This window comes from Dermacentor variabilis, chromosome 9, assembly GCF_050947875.1.
Source record: "Dermacentor variabilis isolate Ectoservices chromosome 9, ASM5094787v1, whole genome shotgun sequence".
NCBI classification, from domain to species: Eukaryota; Metazoa; Arthropoda; class Arachnida; order Ixodida; family Ixodidae; genus Dermacentor; species Dermacentor variabilis.
The window spans coordinates 40,331,334-40,348,768 of NC_134576.1; the positions used below are offsets into that span (position 1 = coordinate 40,331,334).

General features: G+C 47.0%; 1 protein-coding gene and 1 long non-coding RNA gene across 2 annotated transcripts in view; one reads left to right on the top strand and one right to left on the bottom strand.

Moving 5' to 3' along the window:
• The window catches only part of LOC142592631 (uncharacterized), a 76,765-nt gene that overhangs the window by 46,857 nt on the left and 12,473 nt on the right, over positions 1–17,435 (top strand). The gene's annotated exons all lie outside the window — the stretch shown is intronic.
• Positions 186–6,040, bottom strand: LOC142557984 (myeloid leukemia factor 2-like). The gene is made up of 2 exons (XM_075670157.1): positions 5,928–6,040; positions 186–425 (listed from the first exon to the last, which is right to left on the bottom strand). Exons 1-2 carry the CDS (start codon positions 6,017–6,019, stop codon positions 293–295), a joined length of 225 nt encoding a protein of 74 aa, XP_075526272.1. The 5' UTR covers positions 6,020–6,040; the 3' UTR covers positions 186–292.

Consider the following 17,435-nt stretch of genomic DNA (forward strand, 5'->3'; position numbering starts at 1 on the left):
CACGCGAGGGGTGACGATATAGAGTGGTGCCGTCGCCCTAACTCGCTCAGGAAGACATCGTCGACTTCAGCTACAAGTTGAATCGCCTTCAAATCTTCTTTGTTTTGTTTTAATAGAGGCGCACAGGCGCGAAGCGCACGGAATTTCGCGGCACATCTTCTCTCAGCCAGCGGCTGTGCGTGGGGCCTCAATCTGCGCCGCGAGTGGAGCCAAAGCCGAAGCCGGCCAATCGCAGTCGAGTCGCGGCCAGGGCTCCGACGGGCACCGGGCGTCCCGGACTCGGTGCCGCGGCTCAGTTGCGGGCCGTCCGCTGCCGCCACTCGCTCTCGAAGCCGCCGAGCTCTTCGTACGGGATGTTGACCAGCCGCTCGGTCTTCTCCTCCTCGCCCGTGAACTCGTTGCGGCTCTTCTCGCTCACGTGCGACCTGCCCGCGCACAAGCAGCGTTGAGATGTTGTGAAAAAAAAAACCGCGCTCGTAATTCAAGTGCCTCTCAGCCGATGGCACGCCGAGAAAGAATAGACATTCGATAGGAAGACAACGAATTTTTTTGCGGCGAGTTTTGTAAGGGGATCGAGGCAAGGTGCAACTGCTCGGGTTTCTCTTCTATTTTTTTTTTTAAATCCAGCCTCCGGCTTCTCGTTCGATGGCGCGCAGCCTATACGGTATGCGCTTTGAAATTTTCACGTCAATGTGTGGCGTAATTCAATATAATATGTGGCGTTCGCGAGGAACTGAGGCTTCTTATCCTGCCGTATATAAACAAAATAAAAAGAAATTCGCAGACTGAACTGTAGTTGACGTCTACGTAAAATGGGGAACATTCGTGAGTTGTAGGAAATGGTTGTATGGATAATGTACATGTGTAGCAGACGGTTGTGTAAGGGTTACATGTTGTAGTGTTTGTATTTATAATAAAACAAAGTTTCTAAGAGCAAGATATACGATTGAAAGCAAAGTAAAACCCAGCGTTACATAGCCAGTGGTCCCAGCGGAACTTAACCATGTCGCCCCTGTGGCACATGATTTTAGACGGCCGGGAAATAGAAGGGCGCCAGACATCAGCCACCCACCCTCGAAGAAGTGGCGGCATTCGGAGAATGATGTTTCATAATAAAAAAAGAAAACGAGACACAAAATACCAATACGTGCTGCTGGGCTACTTGGTTTATGATATCAGGGGGCCCTATAACGTAAAGCTATTCCCAACATTTCTATTCCAATTCTGCAATCAGCCCTCCGCAATTGGGCAAACATTTTTTTGAACCACCCCCACTTGGCCCGTCTGTGACGTGGCGTCACGAAAACCGCGACAGCTCCCCATCTGATATGACGTGTACGCACTAATTATGCATAATCTGACCGAACAAAAGAAAAATAGTTATTTCTGATTCGACGCTTTTTCACCATTAGCCCTCGGCTATTGGTCAAAAGTTTTCGGGCCGCACCCACTTCACCTGCCCGTTGCGCGACGTCACAAAACCGCGAAAACTAACCGCGTCAAAGTGACGTGCACGCCTCAAAGATGCATTAATATGCCGAACGAAACTGAATTTTTATCTAAATAGCCGCAGGCTGCCCCGTTTCGAAAGGAATAAAAGATAGCTGCCACAGATCGCTCCGGCAACAGCTACTCGCACCTGCCGGAGAGCATGCGTTTACTTGCGTACAATAAAAAAAAATTTGCATTGCCCTGTAACGTTTTCGAGCACTTTCGCCACGTTTACGACCTCTCTCTGCCTACTCTTTTTTTTTGCTGAGGATCCATCTTAGTGGCATTATTAACTTTCCGTTCCATGCCGCCGCGATTTTCGACCAGCCACCTCAAGCTATGTAAGGGAAAGCGGACCGTTCGCAGACGCCAATGTTATTCGTTTTTAAAACAAACAAAAGTGACTTCCTGTAAACGAGAAGAGCGTTTGATTTGTCTGTTCAGACAACCCTGCGAGTCGCTTACCGATGCTTGCGTCGGCGGTTACGCAAATTTGACGTCAGGAGATTGGAATAAAAACATATTGGAATAGTTTTACGTTATAGGGCCCCAGCTTAAACATAGCGCAAGAAAAATGCGCAGATCAAAAAAAAAAAAAACAATGGCATTTTGTGTCAGTACACCTTTAAAGGGACTGACTAACAACTGGCCAGAATGTGTTGAGACATTGAAAAAATGAAAACACCGCGATATATAGTGATGAAATTGAGCACGTTGTTCGCGATTAAGGTAGGCATTACAATTTTTAAATTGGCAAAGAAGTACACAAAAACCAGTAAGTGTTGCCAACTGGCTGTGGCACTTCATATGTAGTGTATATGAGATGTACGTAAGTTGGCTGTTATTAAGTACCGCATACTTATTGCTTGCAATTGCAGTTCGTGTATTATTAGTCGTTTGCGATTTGTTCTATGCGTATAATGAAGTAAAAAAAAAAGGTTCGCGCTACGTAAAGAGCGGCGTACGCATCCCTCAACACACGGCACGCACATGAGTGCTGCTGTATGCGCGCGAATCTCTGAGCCCGCATGTGAGCTAGAATGCTTCATTCCAGCTCGCCCAGGTACTCGAGAAGCGACATTCTAGGGAAATCGAAACCGCATACGTGACTGGGGCAACACTCTCGACTACGTGTCGCGTGTAAAAGCGCCGTTTCGCTTCCGAGAACTTATCTTGGCTTGGCTAAAAGAACACCCTTGACTTATTAATGACCAACGTTGTTGGACAAGAAACCGCGAAAGCACGTAGCTGTTATTGTAGAAATAATTTCGCACTTCGGAAATCATGAATCGCAGGAAGATCGGTTTGATAAACACGATAATACTTTCTCACAGCTATGGCAGCACTTTTGTCGTCTGCCACCCACCAATGCCGGCGTATAATCGCTATCGCGCTCACATAACACTGTTTCCAGCTTGCTTCCAGTGAACAACTACTGGAGATCGAAAAATTCTGACATAAAATGTTCCACGGTATTTTACGTATTATCACTACACGATTAGGCATTCTGACTGGTACGCTTTCCATTGCACTACAGGAATGGGTACCGTAAAAATTGGTTGTCAGTCCCTTTACCGATGATCGTAAGTGCTCACAAGATTTCTTTTGGAGCAACTGTCCGTCCCTACAAAGAGATGCAGTTGCTCCCGTTTGAACAAATCCCCGACGAAACGCATTCGATCACGGCGTCGAGTGATCGCTCTTCGTCGGGACGTACGCGAACTCCAACAGATGCAAAAGACGTGATAAAAGCAACGACCCCTGAAAAACCACACTGAGCCAAGAAACGAGAAAACACTCGAAAACGGAGTTAGGTAAGAAAAACACGTTTCCGCCTTCGCGAGCATTCTTCTATTGAGTTGAATGGCAATGCCACTGCAAATACGAGCTGTATAGCCAGTTTAAAAAACCAAGCTTGCAGTCGCGAATGTTTCTAGAACAAAACTGGCATGCATTCACTAGAAGGTGGCCAGCTCTGATCTCGTGACGTGCTCTCGTGGCCTCCGTAATGCATGGCGCGCGGGTGCACGCGAATCCCTGAGAAACGTGACATGCGGCAACCTGGCTCCCCTCTCGCGCTTTTCTTTTTTTTAACACGCTGCGCCGTCTAGTGGCACAGCCGCGAAGTCCGCGCGTGGCCTCCGAGACGAGAAGCGCGCCGCGCCGGTGCCAGCGAACGCTGAGAATTCTTGGCTTACTTGGCCGCATACTCAGTGGCACAAGCTCAAAGGTTAGTGGCACAAGTTGGCGAGAGTTTTATTAAAGAGTGGCACATACCCAGCGAATTTAGGGTGCAGCTCGCGAAATGCGTTGGCGGGAAAGACGTTATTAAAAAAAAACGATTAACGAAACGATAACGCGGTAAAAGAGGAAGCCAACGTTTCGACAAGTGGACTTGTCTTCTTCAAGGCGACGTATGCCTTCCTCGGCACGGTATATATAGGTAGGCTTCTTCTAAAGGGGAGAGGGGGTAAGGCGGGTGGGCGAGGCAACGACCGAGGGTGTGTTAGCAGCGAAGGTGTAGAATTGAAAATAAAGGGGTGCCATTCAAAGACGGTGAGGGACTGTTGCGGTAGCGCGTGTGTCAGCCGAACGTGTGTTTTTCTTTTTTTGGGGGGAAGGGGGCAGATTTTTAAAGGAAAGAGGTGAAAGTGAGATAAAGTGCAGCGCAGTAACTGTCTCTCATTAGAGGACACCTCAACCACGCTGCACAAGGGGGGAGGGAATGATAAGGGTAGAGATAGTGTCGTGGAAGGGACCTGGACAATGACGGGAGGCGGGGGTTTATGTGCTCCGCTGGAGGTTAGTGAGTTATCGTCTCTCTGAAAGAGAGAATACGAGAAGCACCAGAAAATGGTGCCTGTTGAAAAAGAAAATTACTTAAATGGAGTTAACATATAAACAAAATAAAAAATAAATAAGGAGATGGAAGAAAGAGAAACTAAGCTACCCAGTAAAATGTAACTATGTGCCGATGCCTATAGCTTGAAATTTCGCACAGCCAATAGATACCCTTTACAATACAATATACAATAGATACAATAGCAACCCTTTGAAACGTTTATGTCTGTTGCTTGCAATGTCTTGAACTTATGGGTTAGGTATGATTCTCTGTATTTTCTGTTTCGCGCAGAACGGAAATTTGACTGTAGGCTGTAGAGTTTAAGTTCATCAAAGTTATGACTTGGTTGGTTGAAATGCTCGGCGACGTCTTTGGCAAGCTTTTTAGCTGTATTAGCACGATGTCCATTTAACCTGACGTTCATTGATCGTCCCGTTTCACCGATATATTGTTCCTTACAGAAGGAACATTCAAACATATAAATCACATCGGAACTAGTGCAAGTAAGGCTAGTTTTCACTTCGTGTGTATAACTATTGCGGTGCTTGTGATTTTAATGTCACTTTGAAGGCCTCTTCAGGTTTTGCACATGGGGCGACATGCTTTTATTACGGGGGAGTGATGTTGGCTGACATTTGCGTGCACTAAAGTGTCTTTAAAATTTCGGTCGCGGCGATAGGTTACCCTTGTTTTCGTTTTTCTCATCGTCTTGAATTTCCATCTCCCGCTTTCCCCGTGTTTTCCGTTAATTAAAGAAACGACACACTGTTGTTCCACAGCCTGCTAATGCATCGGGTTGCTGTCCTTGAGGAACCCTTGTGACGTGGATTCGATTGCGCTAAGGATCGGAGAAATTTAACGGACCTTTTTTGTCATTGTAGAGCAGCACATTCCCAGTGGCACACACCTAGCTACTCAAGTCGGTGTCAAATTCTTTCGTTGAAGAGTGTAACACCTATACTGGCACATACCCAGGAACCTAAGCTGGCATCAAGGGGGATCATCGGAGACTAGCAAAGACCGAGTGGCACACACCCAGTACTTCAAGTTGGCATCAAACAGTTTTTTCGAACCGCAATACCTACCCAGTCCCGCCTCCATAGGGATTCATGTCGGCCTGATAGAGGTTCATTGGAGAGCGGTACGTATGTACACGTTGCCACATACTCGGTGACCCAGTTGTTCCAAGAGTTGGTTTCAAACACCTCAGCACAGCAACCAGATGCGTTATCAATTCGGCCGCTGACTAAAGATGGTTTGAAAGAAACACGCATAACTACATATATAGATAGACCCTTGAAATTGCGTGATGTATGCAAAGAGTGCTAACTCGTTAATAACGTCTCAAGCTGCAAGCACGATAATTAGACAAATTTATGTATACTAATACCCATTGTTCGCGCGGTAACTGAACGACCATAGCGCCAGCGAATCGCATATAGTAAATATTTGTAGGAAGAGATAAGCCCTAAAGCATGGCCTCCGAGACTGGGCGCACGCGCCCAATCCCTAAGGTTTTGGTTAGATTGTAGCGCCTAGGGAGGCAAAGAAGGAACTGCCGAGAGTGTGCAAAGGGACAGGCCGCCCTGCGTACCGGTCCCCGATGTGGCGCCCCACACTCAGCTGCCGAACACCGGTACGGCTGTCCTCGTAGGTTTTGATGGTCTGCATGGCGCCGTTGGGCATCTCGCGGGAGAACGTCGCGGCACGCACCACCTGTGTGCAATACATATATAAGGCATGGAGGAGCAAACGCTTCATGCCAGCCGGCACGAGAAGTACGTGCGAGGGCCATGTTGCGTTGGCCATCGTCGTACGCGTTCGAGAACGCTAATATTACGCAACGCCTTTTGTGACACTGAGTGAAGTGTATAAGGAACATACTTGTTGGTAACGAATTGCACGCAACAGCTTACCTGTAACCACTTACGAACCAAAGCCACGCGGTGACTGATTCCCACGTGGTTTCTCACCGCTATCGAGCAGGGGCTTCACGTATCGGCTTTGTTGCTGCTTCTGCGCGCGTCAAACTGTATATTTACAAGCGCTTCGCGTGCTAACAAACCAGTTGCAGTCAGCGCTTTGTGGTTTCGTTACTCTGTCAGTCCCAGTCCATTCGTCGTGCGATGTGATCAAATAGTCAGGGCCAGTCAGACCGGAAGCCGCGAATGGTTTGCGTGCAGTGCGGCACGGTATAATAGAAGAAGCCCGCTATGTTCTTGCCGCTTAGTTCGCGTTGGTCAATTTCTCGCTGCTGCTGCCGCGCTTCCTCACGCCAGCGTTTCGACAGCGAGTGACCGCGGTCATCGAGTGTGATGTCTTCATGTTTGCGCGCGCGCGCGCACCGTGCTTGTTAATTTAGTTAGTAAGCGAGTGTTTCCAAATGTATAGGGCCGATAAAACTACTATCGTTATCGAATAGCTTTCTAATAATTTACTATCCCAATCGATGCTTCGCCGAGCGAAACTCCAACTTTTTCTTTCTGGCCGTCCTTTCGGGCTCTTTTGCGGGTGTATATTCTTTCGAATGGGGTCTAGTTTTATCCCGGGCAAATCAACCCGTGGAGGTAATATCAACAGAAGTGGGCGCAAATTGGCGGTTTCGTGTCCAAGTCAGGTCAGCATTCGTCTACCCTGAAAAAGTTATTGAAGTCTTCGCATTTGCGTCTGATTATAGATACCTATTCTGTGTCCAAATGTGTTAAATAGGCCGGTTGCTTTAATTTTATGGTTGGGTCCGAGCTCCAAGAGCAAGCCCAGCACATTTTCTAATTATGATGTCTATTTTTCTTTTTTGGCGTTGCGTATTCGTTATGGTGGTGCATGGTAGACAGCGAATTTAAAAAGTACGGGCTTCTATATCCTTCTGTAGCTCGTGTTCTTTGACTCCTCTCCTATGCCTAGTCATTATACGCAGCACAGCAAGGATCTGTTCAAGCTGTACGGTCAGCTTCTGCACCCATGTCGCTGTTTTGCCATTGTCCCTCAGAAACAAAAGATTGACTCACCATCCCTGCTCTGCGAAAGTGTATGTCCAGCGAAGCTGTTGAAAACCAGCACAACTGCAATGCTTTATGGCTTTAGAGTAATCGTAGCAATGCTGTCTCAGAGTGATGGGAGTAATGGTAATTTTGGCAGCACGCCGCCGCCCATGCATAGCGGTGCTGCAACAACATTGAAATCAGTTGCTAGGCCGGTTATTTTACATACGAAAGATTGGGGACGTCGCTCCCCACGTCTCAATCTGTCGTCCCCATGGCAGCTTGCGCTACAGTATTGTCCACTGGGAAACACATGCGGGAGGCGCTACGTGCTTTGCATTGTTATCAGGTGTGCCTTATCATCAATTATGCGGTTTGGATGCTTGTTTTGAGCTTGCTCTTTATTGAAGCGTATGCTGTTTTGTACTTTGTACACATGTTTCTAAAGAACGTATGCACTGTTCGCTTCACTTTGTTGAGTGCTTGTAGCCTCTGCTTACGAGATTATGAGCAATTGCATTTTTGCTTGCCTACTGGAGTATGAGCCACTGATGAGTCACAGCTTGTAGCCTCTGCTTTACGGTTGTATGAGCCATTGCTCTGCCCTGCAGTGCCGTCGGGATCGGCTCACCGTTGTTTTCTGTCGACGTTAAAGCCACGAAAAAAACCCGGTATCCTATCTATAGAACGCTTCGCTGTAAATAACGAGGACTCCTAGGATATTCTTGCGGGGTAAAGGCACGTCTTTCATTCGGAGTCTTATTAGGTTGTCAGATTGTTTGCCTCACTTCACTAATGACGATATATTCTGATTTTGAAGGGGAACATTTCTGCCCTAGTGTTTCGGCCTACTCACATATGATATCAAGTCCACTTTGAAAAATGAGTTCCTGCCATCCTGGTAGTCCTCGACTGCACCTAATCATTATGACGTCAGCGTACAGGTGTTTCTCATGTGGGAAGCTTCGCCATCGCAAAGTTAAATAACTTTGGCGAGAGAACCGAATCTTGAGGTATTCCCCGCGTTATTACGTGTAGCTAGGTGACACATACTCACCAAGTTTCACTTTGACCGTCCTTTCATGAGGAAGCCTTTATTGAGGCTTCCTAGAATTGAGCGGCAAATGACACACCAAACGCAGGTTGCATATCCGCTCCTACAATTCTTCTTAGCTGAGATGTACATGGTAAATCAAATACCTGGTTTTTAATCCTTCGCAAAGCGTCGTGAGTAATCGCATACTATCTGAAGCCTATCATTGTCTCGGAAAAAAGCTGAAGGCTTTTCAGTTCTCTAGACGTTCTAAAATCATCATCTCCATTTTTTCCGACAGTAGCGGTAAAATACGTGGCTCCGAAATCATATATTCTGCAGGTTGATTTCTCTACCTTAGAAAGTTGTTTTACTGCTGCCACCTTCCATTGTTTCGGAATGACTCCTCCTTTCCAAGCTATGTTTATATGTTGCCGCAGCGCGTCCTGATACTTATATGGTAGGTTTCTGAGCATTGCGCACGCTATTCCATCGGCACCGGGTTTCTTTCTCAGCTCCACATGGCAGCATGCAATTCACGAAAGGAAAAGGCGAGTTCATACCTCGGGTGTTGTCGCTTGAGATAAGTATAATGTATCAATGTCGGAGCAGCATGTGTCGTCGACGTCATATGCAGATAGGAGCTCTGAAACATTGAGTGGCGCTTGCTCGCCGGCCGAGAGCTAACGGATGGATAGATGCTCGTATGCATGCACCTCGCAAGGCTGCTAGGGTTCATTTAATTTTCCCCGTGAGCGTCGGACGCTCCCTTCATCACTAAACTTGAAAGGGTAGCATTCAGACGAGTTCTGTATATGCAGGAATTTCCGACGGGAAGAGCAGACTCAAGCCCGCGTTTGTTCGTGTTCGTGCAGACGTCTTGATAGCCGTGACGTCTGTCTGTTGAAGGGACGCGCAAACATGATCAGCGTCAAAGGACGGGTAGTGAGACAGGCCCTTTTTTGGCTTTTTTCTTTTCCAGTTTCAACTGCTTAACATGTTAGTGTCTCAGTTTCTTTTTTTACCTAATGAGAAACATTTGAACTGAAATTTAAAACCCTCGCGTGTGTGGCTAGAATATTCAAAACAAGTTTTACGACATTTGCTACCGCTGGCAACCTGTGGGCCATCTTACAAAATAGTAAAACTATTGTCAAAAGCCATCGAATGCCTGTAAGTTCGCACCCTTGCTCACTGCACACGCAAGTCGTCTGGCATCTTACCAGCAGCATGTAAAACAGTCAACAATGCAGAGGTAAGTGCAATTTGAGTGGTAGAATGCATGGAGCCTTGGCGTTGTAATTGGAATCTCCGTACGAAAAATATTTTCAGAGGTGGTGACACACCAGCCTGTTTTTGTTGTACTACATATGACGTCAGAATTTGGCTTTTTGATTGGACGATCTGTTCAGACTCGGGAGATCAGAAGCGGCGTGTCGCGAAATCGCGACAACCGGTTAGACTCGTATACCGGTTGTGCCGCGTCCGTCCTTTCTTCACCTCCGCACGCTGTTCGGTGCGCAGAAGCAATCTGCATAAGTAATCCGCGCATGTAAGTGGTGGGTTTAAAATTCGCTGCGTACAGTGGGCATTCTGCATCCTGCGGTAAAGGCAGTGGCGAATTTCTGAACGTGTGTCGCGTACAATAATGTAGTCACCGTTTTTAACAGACTTCTTCGCGAAGCATTAGCTAACATTGCATAATCGCGAGACATAAAAGTTGGGTGACGTCACATTCGTTTGGCGCCCGCTGTACCAAAGTTTATAGATGAGCCCACGAAAAGGTCAAGAGGACGACGCGGCCCTCCATTGCAAAAAAAAAAAAAAAACGAGCTACCTTTTGCTCTGGACACAAGAACCCGACGAGCAGTATCGAGACGCCACTGTGTCACTCAGAGTGAGCGCAGGCTTTAGTCAGCGGCAAGAATATACCGTTATTGAATGCCATCCTCCTTAGGTCGGGATGGATGGGGGACATGCGCGTAGAAGACGACCGTAAAGAGCTGGCCTAGGGGCACGGCTCCTGGGCTGGCATCCTGTCACGCAACGTAGTAGCCTATTTTGCTGACGGCCAGGCCACACACTAATAGGCTGCTCGTCCAGCACCGACAGCGGCGCGTGCTGTGGTTGCGCTTGAAAACAGGGTGGTGCACTGCTTTCGTCGACAGCTACCGCCTTGATTCCCGATGTCCGTTTGGATCAGTTCCTCGCTAAATGTCCTTCCTTCTTACATCGCTGCAGTGTGCCATGCGCGGGCTTTCCACGTGCGCTAATCGCTCATACACATCTTCTGGCCGAGAATTACTTCGATCGTTGATGCGTAGAAGTTAGAGATGAGTGGTTGGTTTTACTTATAGGCTGCAACTCAAAGCGTGAGCTAACACCGAGAAGTGACAGCGACACTCGAGGCACTTCGTTCTTTACGGCCATTTCTAAGATGTGCATGCGATGCATGCGAGCAGCTGGGAGAGCAGCAGCGTCCTCTGCTTGTGCTTTTGGCCGCAACGCGCCGTCAGTTGTACGGAACGAGGCTCCTGCGCTCACGTGTTTCACAAAATCTCTCGCGATATCACTTGCGGCCTAGAGTCCTAGTAAGCCGGTTAGGCGTTGCCAGACTTGTACACGTCACAGAAAAAAGCAACCGATTCCAATTACAATTTCTTCATTCAAAGTGTAATTGATTACAGTTAACAATAGTTGCCCCACGAAAGTAATTGAGCAATTATACAATAGTAATCGATTCCTCCTACGTTACTTTACTCCGAACTTTAATAAGCATTGCACAGATAAAGAGAACGAGCCACCCTAGTACTCTCAGTGCGTCCTGTGCAGCTGTTCATACAATGCTCGGGAACTATAGCGTAAAGCTGTTCCAAACTTTTTCTTATTCCGTTTCTGCAATCAGCCCTCCACGATTGGTCAATATTTTTTCGGGCCTCCCCCGCTTCACTTGTGTGTCAAATGGCCTCAGGAAAACAGGGAAAGTTCCTCTTCTGATGTGACAAGTATACACTGATTATGCATGCTTAGACCAAACAAAAGAAAAAGAATTATTTCCGATTATGCGTCTTTTTCACCATAAGCCCTCCGCGAACGGTGAAAAGATTTCGGGCTGCGCCCTCTTCGCCTGTCTCTCACGAGATGACGCAAAACCTCGAATATTCACCTCGTCAAAGTTACGTGTATATGCAGTAAAGACGCATTAATATGCCGAAAAAACCAGATTTTTTTTTCGCAATAGCCGGAGATTGCCCCGTTCCGAAATGAATAGAAGATGGCTGCCCGCCGATCGCTCTGGCACTTGCTACTCGTAGCGGCCGGAGAGAATGGATATATTTGCGCATATTAACATTTTTGCGTGGTATGAAAACGTTGTGGAGCTGTATCGGCGTGTTTACGACACCGCTATTTCAAATTTTCTTCACCTAGGATGCGTTTTAGCTGCATTTTAGCCCTTCTGTAGCACACCGCCCCGATTTTCTACGAGACACCAAAGGTTGAAGAAGAAGAAACGAGTCAATCGCAGACGCTGGCCCACCCTCTTCATCCGGTTATCAGTACTTTGCTAGCTGTGCTACCCACTGTGCTAGCTATGTCCCACCTAAACCCTCTCCACCTCTGCATGCTCCTCTCCTCTGGTCAACCAGTTATATAAGGCAAACCTGTCAAGGTAGGCAATGCTACTTGCTTTAAAAGCAAAGTGACTTAAAAACGGGGAGAGCGTTTCATTGGCCTGTTCAAGCAACGCTGCGGGTCACCGCCCGATGCTTGCGTCGGCAGTTAAGAAATTTTGACATCCAGAGATTGGAATAGCTTTACATTGTAGGGCCCCTTATCTGCACCAACAATTGCATTTCGAGAATTCATTAGTGATCGTTCCTCATTTATTGCTGTGAAGACATCAGCAGCGACACTGAAAGCTTGCTCGAGGAGGAAAAGGTGGGAAAAGACGGGGAGGTTAGCCCGTTCGCTCGACGTGCGCGCTGGGCGGTTTTATAACGTAACTTGAGCGCAAGATTGCGGTTGTTGAACAGTGAAGCGTGGAGCTTCACTTGTGCTGGGACTTGGAGAATACGCACCGGTTAGGCCAAAGAAAAGCTGCCGGAATCGCAGCTGTATGTGATTTTCTGACTATAACTTCTCAAGTGGCCTTCGCTATCGAGACATACCAGCACCTGTTAAATTCGTCAGCCAACATCTGATGGAGCGTTAAGATGGGAAAACAAAACTGATACTGGGCCCACGAGTTTGCCACGCTGAACGCGCTATTCGGCAAGGCAAGGCCTGCGACGATCTCCGTAGTTCCATAGTAGCTTTCGCCAAATTCAAGTTCTCGAGGCTGCGTCGTTTGTTACCGCTTGCCTCGTCAATGAATTGATGACATGTAATTGGGGACTGAAGAAAGTAAATAAATTACAGTGAAAGTCACCGAGCAAACAGAGTAATCGTTAAATCACAAAATTAGCATAAATTTTAGGTAAAAACAGTTATTTGCACGTAATTCGTTACGTACAAGTCTGGACGTTGCCCTAGCCGCAGGAAGCAAGGCTGCATATCTGCTGCGATTGAACAGCTCTCGCTTTTATTCACGGGCGCGTCAACGCTCTATGTAGCTTGCTGCGACCAACCAGAAACGCTTTGCGAGTTGCAACGCGAGGAAGCAGAGGGAAAGGCATGTTTTCAAGCTATTATGCGCTTCTCCTATGCCAACTTGGAAAGTCAACAACATGCGATCAACTAAGTATAGGGAGTTCCGACTAGTTTACTACTCACAAGGGGCGTTGGCGTCGATGCCCATGGCAACTTTCGTAGTGTCATTCTCAAGGGAGGATATTCTGTAAATGTCCGCCTAGTGGACATTTCTTCTGCTGCTGAACCGTTTATTGGCTGGGGCCGCCTACCCGCGCGTACCCAAGTCCAGCCGATCAGAACATCAGCGACGGGAGAAATGCACACGTCCACTAACGTATACTAACAGCACTAACAGTATACCCCCCTCCCCCCCCCCCCCCCGCCGGAAACACAACGCTCAAAACGCATCGACATAACCCCGTCCACGTGATGGATTCCTCGAATGAGCATTTTAAGGCGCCTATATGTCATGGCCCGAGTGGCTGCGAGATGTCATTTTGGCGCGGTCGTTTAACACCGGCTAAGTATACTGTCACTCTAAGAAATCTTCTGTAGTGGCGTTGCAACTGACATCTTGCGGAAATTGTCCGTGTTTTTTGGTGCTCTTACTGCTCCCAGACGCTTACAAGCATCCAGCAGAAGGATTCTGCCTCTAGCTTACGTGAACAGCGGTTCCGAATCTGCCTATACTGTGAAACAAAGTATTGGAGCGAGCGGTCGAGGCTGCCATCAGAAGCGTTGAGCGACGTACGCTCTCGAGGCTCGGCTGCCTACCTCGGGGTGGCCGCCACTTGTGGTGCTCCTCTGCTGCACCACGGACCGAGTGGAGCCGCCTCTCTCCGAGGTGCAGGTCACCACCGTCTTGGCGCTGCACGAGCTCTCCACCTGCGCATTCGTTTCACTCGCGCTCTGGAGGCGATCTTGGCCCGACAACTGAGAAACCACCAACAATGTACGTCATCACGAGGCGAGAGCTGGACGGATTTTGCCAGTTCTTGGCCCCTCCTGAACGGCCTCCTAACGGTCTCTCCCTGGACGTGACTTCGCTGAGGACAATGTGAATCAGACGACACGTAGAATGTTTTAAACTGACGGCATCTTCCAGTAGCAATGCTTCTTTGTTTTGAACAAATAGATTCACACATTAGTACACATAGTCGCAGAAAAGACTATCTTTTCAGAGTTCTGAGAGCATTAGTAGCGCCTGGGCATCTCTTGCAGTATACTCCGATAGATAATAATCGAATGTGAAGTTCATCTGTAGAAACTTGTTGCCGCACCTGTATATATGTATGGATATATACACATCACTGGCGACACGTGTGAATGATGATACCTTTGAGCTCTATTGCACTAGTCGTGTCAGCGCTAATTTTGCGAGTGGTGTTGGGCGTAACCAATAGCTCGCTGTGCGCGTTCTCGGAGTGCGTACAGAACACTTTTCGCAGTTTTTTATGCTTAAACAATTTATGCTTCCACCTATCGCAAATGACTAGCGAAACTGAGTGAAACTACCATTAAACGTGTGTGATTAAACTACTACTAAACCTACCGGCTGCAATTGGTAAATGGCTACTCTTGCTATAACGTAATTAATAAAAAGATAATTAGCGAATTCCTGTGACTCAATTTATTTTAAATTTGAATTTCTCGTGAAATTCTTGTCCGTATTTGAGTAATCTAACTGAATGACCAGAATTAAGGTATCTACCACAGGGGAGATTTAAAGGCTTTGTGTGGTCTAAAAAAAAGGAACAGATGGTACAAAATGCGGTTATTATGCAAGTATGGAGTTCCTACATAAACCACTTGTAGCCATCTGCCTCACATTGCTTTCACCGCACTTGAATATCTGGAATGAAAGGATTACATTGTAGAGCTTGACAATGTTGTTGAGCCTTGATCCGGCCATGGTGCGCTCTTGTTTATTTGTGATGAGCATGTTGTCTGGCATAGTTGCAACTGATTGTGATCAAGTGCGAGAGAGTAGATATACTTTTGTAATAAACACCAGTTGGAAGTTTGCGCTTGTCCTTGTCGCCTTTTTAGTGTCCCGTGTTCACACTTGCGCTAGTCACTTCAGCATGGAATACCAACTCGCCCGGTCTCACACCCTGCTTCGTTGATTAACTATACAATAATTTAATAACGGCTCAGTCACGGTTCATTTTACAACTTTGTTAGCTGGTTCAATCACGCAAGCATGTTAGCTGCGCGTGTCATGCAAAAACGCTTGCGCGCACCTGCAGATATCTCTTGAAGTAACTCGCCTTTCTAAGGAGTAAGACGTCCAGTAAAAAACATTATTATTGTTCATAACACACCGCAAAATATAGCAAATAAGGCTGCCTGGTTGCAATCACAGAGAATAGAACGGAAAAAAAATTGAGGACCCATTCCACTCTGTGAAGGTGGATGACCGGCACATCACACAGGGTTAGACAACAGTACATAGATTTATTTTCACCACTTGGTAATTGTTGCGAACACTGTGATATACACTGATTGGTTCGGCTACAACCTCAGACATATTCTTGGCCGAAGTTACGTCTATACACGACGGTTGTCGAGTAGTTGATTGACTTGGATTGGTGCGGCACTTCAAGCCAAACTCTTCTAGCACAAACTGAATGAACCATTTCGTGTCCCGTTTTGAGGTGTCCACACTGAAGTCTCCAACAATGATCACAGGGGTGGTGTCACCGCGGCTAACCCATGCAAATTGCGTGCTCACTAACTTCTCGATGTCTTGCTTGGCTTGAGATATATATACATTGGATACAATTCCGTATTTCGTTTGTATGGCACAGACATCCCCACAGTAGGTGGCATTGTCCTCTAGCGAGTCAAGAATGCATGGTTGTACGTAAATTTTGTCCTTTGCTTATATGCCAACGATTCTTGTTCGTGAGTCCATATGCTGTTCACAAACGATTCCAGAGTAGCCATCGACATGAAACAATACATCTTGATTTATTGATTTGATTTATTATTATCATAATTTACTATTATTGTTAGGGGCGGAGTGCTTGAAGCCTGCTTCACCTTCGCCGCGGATCTCTGAGATCTGCCCGCGCTCACTCTTTTTTATTGTTGATGCACAAACACGAAAAATGCATGAAACCATAGCTACATCCAGCTTCGCTGTAGAGAAAAAAACGCCTTTTTTAAACGCGTAGTCGCGTAACATTCTGAACACTAGCTTTATTAAAATTGGCCTATATTCTAACTTACACGAGGCATCCTTCCTTTGTCAAATATTGTCGAAGATAAATACCGCGATACACAGGACAGTGAGCAAGGCGAAACAGCAGGAGCGCTCTCTGTCCTGTGTATCCTGCGTGTTGCTGTTTTATTCTTGGCAATGCTACATTGACTGGCTTAGGCCTCTACACTACTGAAACGTAAACATATGCACTGATTGTAGAAATACAGGAGTTTCGTGGTAACGAAACACCAACAAAACAAAAGGTCCTTTGTAAAGACTGGCGACGCTTGCCAGATCCCCTCGAGATCCTGTAGATATCTGCTTGGTGCAGGTAAAACTACTGCTTAATGAGCAGGAAAACTGTACGCTACAAATGTGAGCAAGTATGTTGGACCAACAGAGTTTGTTGCTGGGCCAGTTTGTTCGTGCGAATAAATGAATACCTACTGCAACTACTCGCAACTATTGCGAGAAGGGCTTGTCCCACTCGTCGGTGTCTTACCCGTTTTGGAGAATACGCTTACCGGCACTCAATTATAAGCTTGTTGGACATCATCAATCGTGAGGATTATAGCGCGTGAAAAGGACAAGGACGAAAGGGACACGTGACACCCACAGGCGTGTGTCATGTCTCCCTTTCGTCCTTGTCCTTTTCACGCGCTATAATCCTCACGATGTCTTACGAACAAGCCAAAATCACTGCTTTACAACATCACCAATGTTTATTAGTAATTTAAGGCGACATACCTTCAAGAACTTGGCGGTAAAGCGAAATGCTAATCGTAAATGAGGAATTTAGCCTCTTTTTAGACCGCAGCTCTTAATGGGGGCCCGTACTTGGGGTGAGCGTCGGCGACGGCGGCAGCGTAACCGGGGAATCTAGCACAACATCGAAAGATGAAAGAGAACGCGGAACGACAGATGAAGGACCCGAGCCACGAACGGCGAAGACGAGTTAGAGCGGCTCCTTCGATGACGTGCACGCGGGAAACTGGTTGGATGATGATGATGCTGATGATGATGCTGATGATGATGATGATGATGATGATCTAAAGAATGGAAAGAAGCTTGTTTCTGCAACGCGCGAGCGAGCACGGTGAAGTGTCGTCAAGCGAGCGGAAGTGGGAAGTGAAGGATGATAGAGAAAAAGGAAGGATGTGGCCTAATAGACTCCACTATGCGCAGCAGGTGGCAGTCCTCAGTAAATTGCCAGCGTTGTAGCGGGTGCTGACAGGGTGTCGATTCCAG

Coding starts and splice junctions, on each gene's coding strand:
- LOC142557984 (XM_075670157.1), bottom strand. CDS start 6,019: ATGCCCAACGGCGCCATGCAGACCATCAAAACCTACGAGGACAGCCGT. Junction 426..5,927: donor GGGCGCCACATCGGGGACCG/GTACGCAGGGCG, acceptor GTGCGCGGGCAG/GTCGCACGTGAGCGAGAAGA.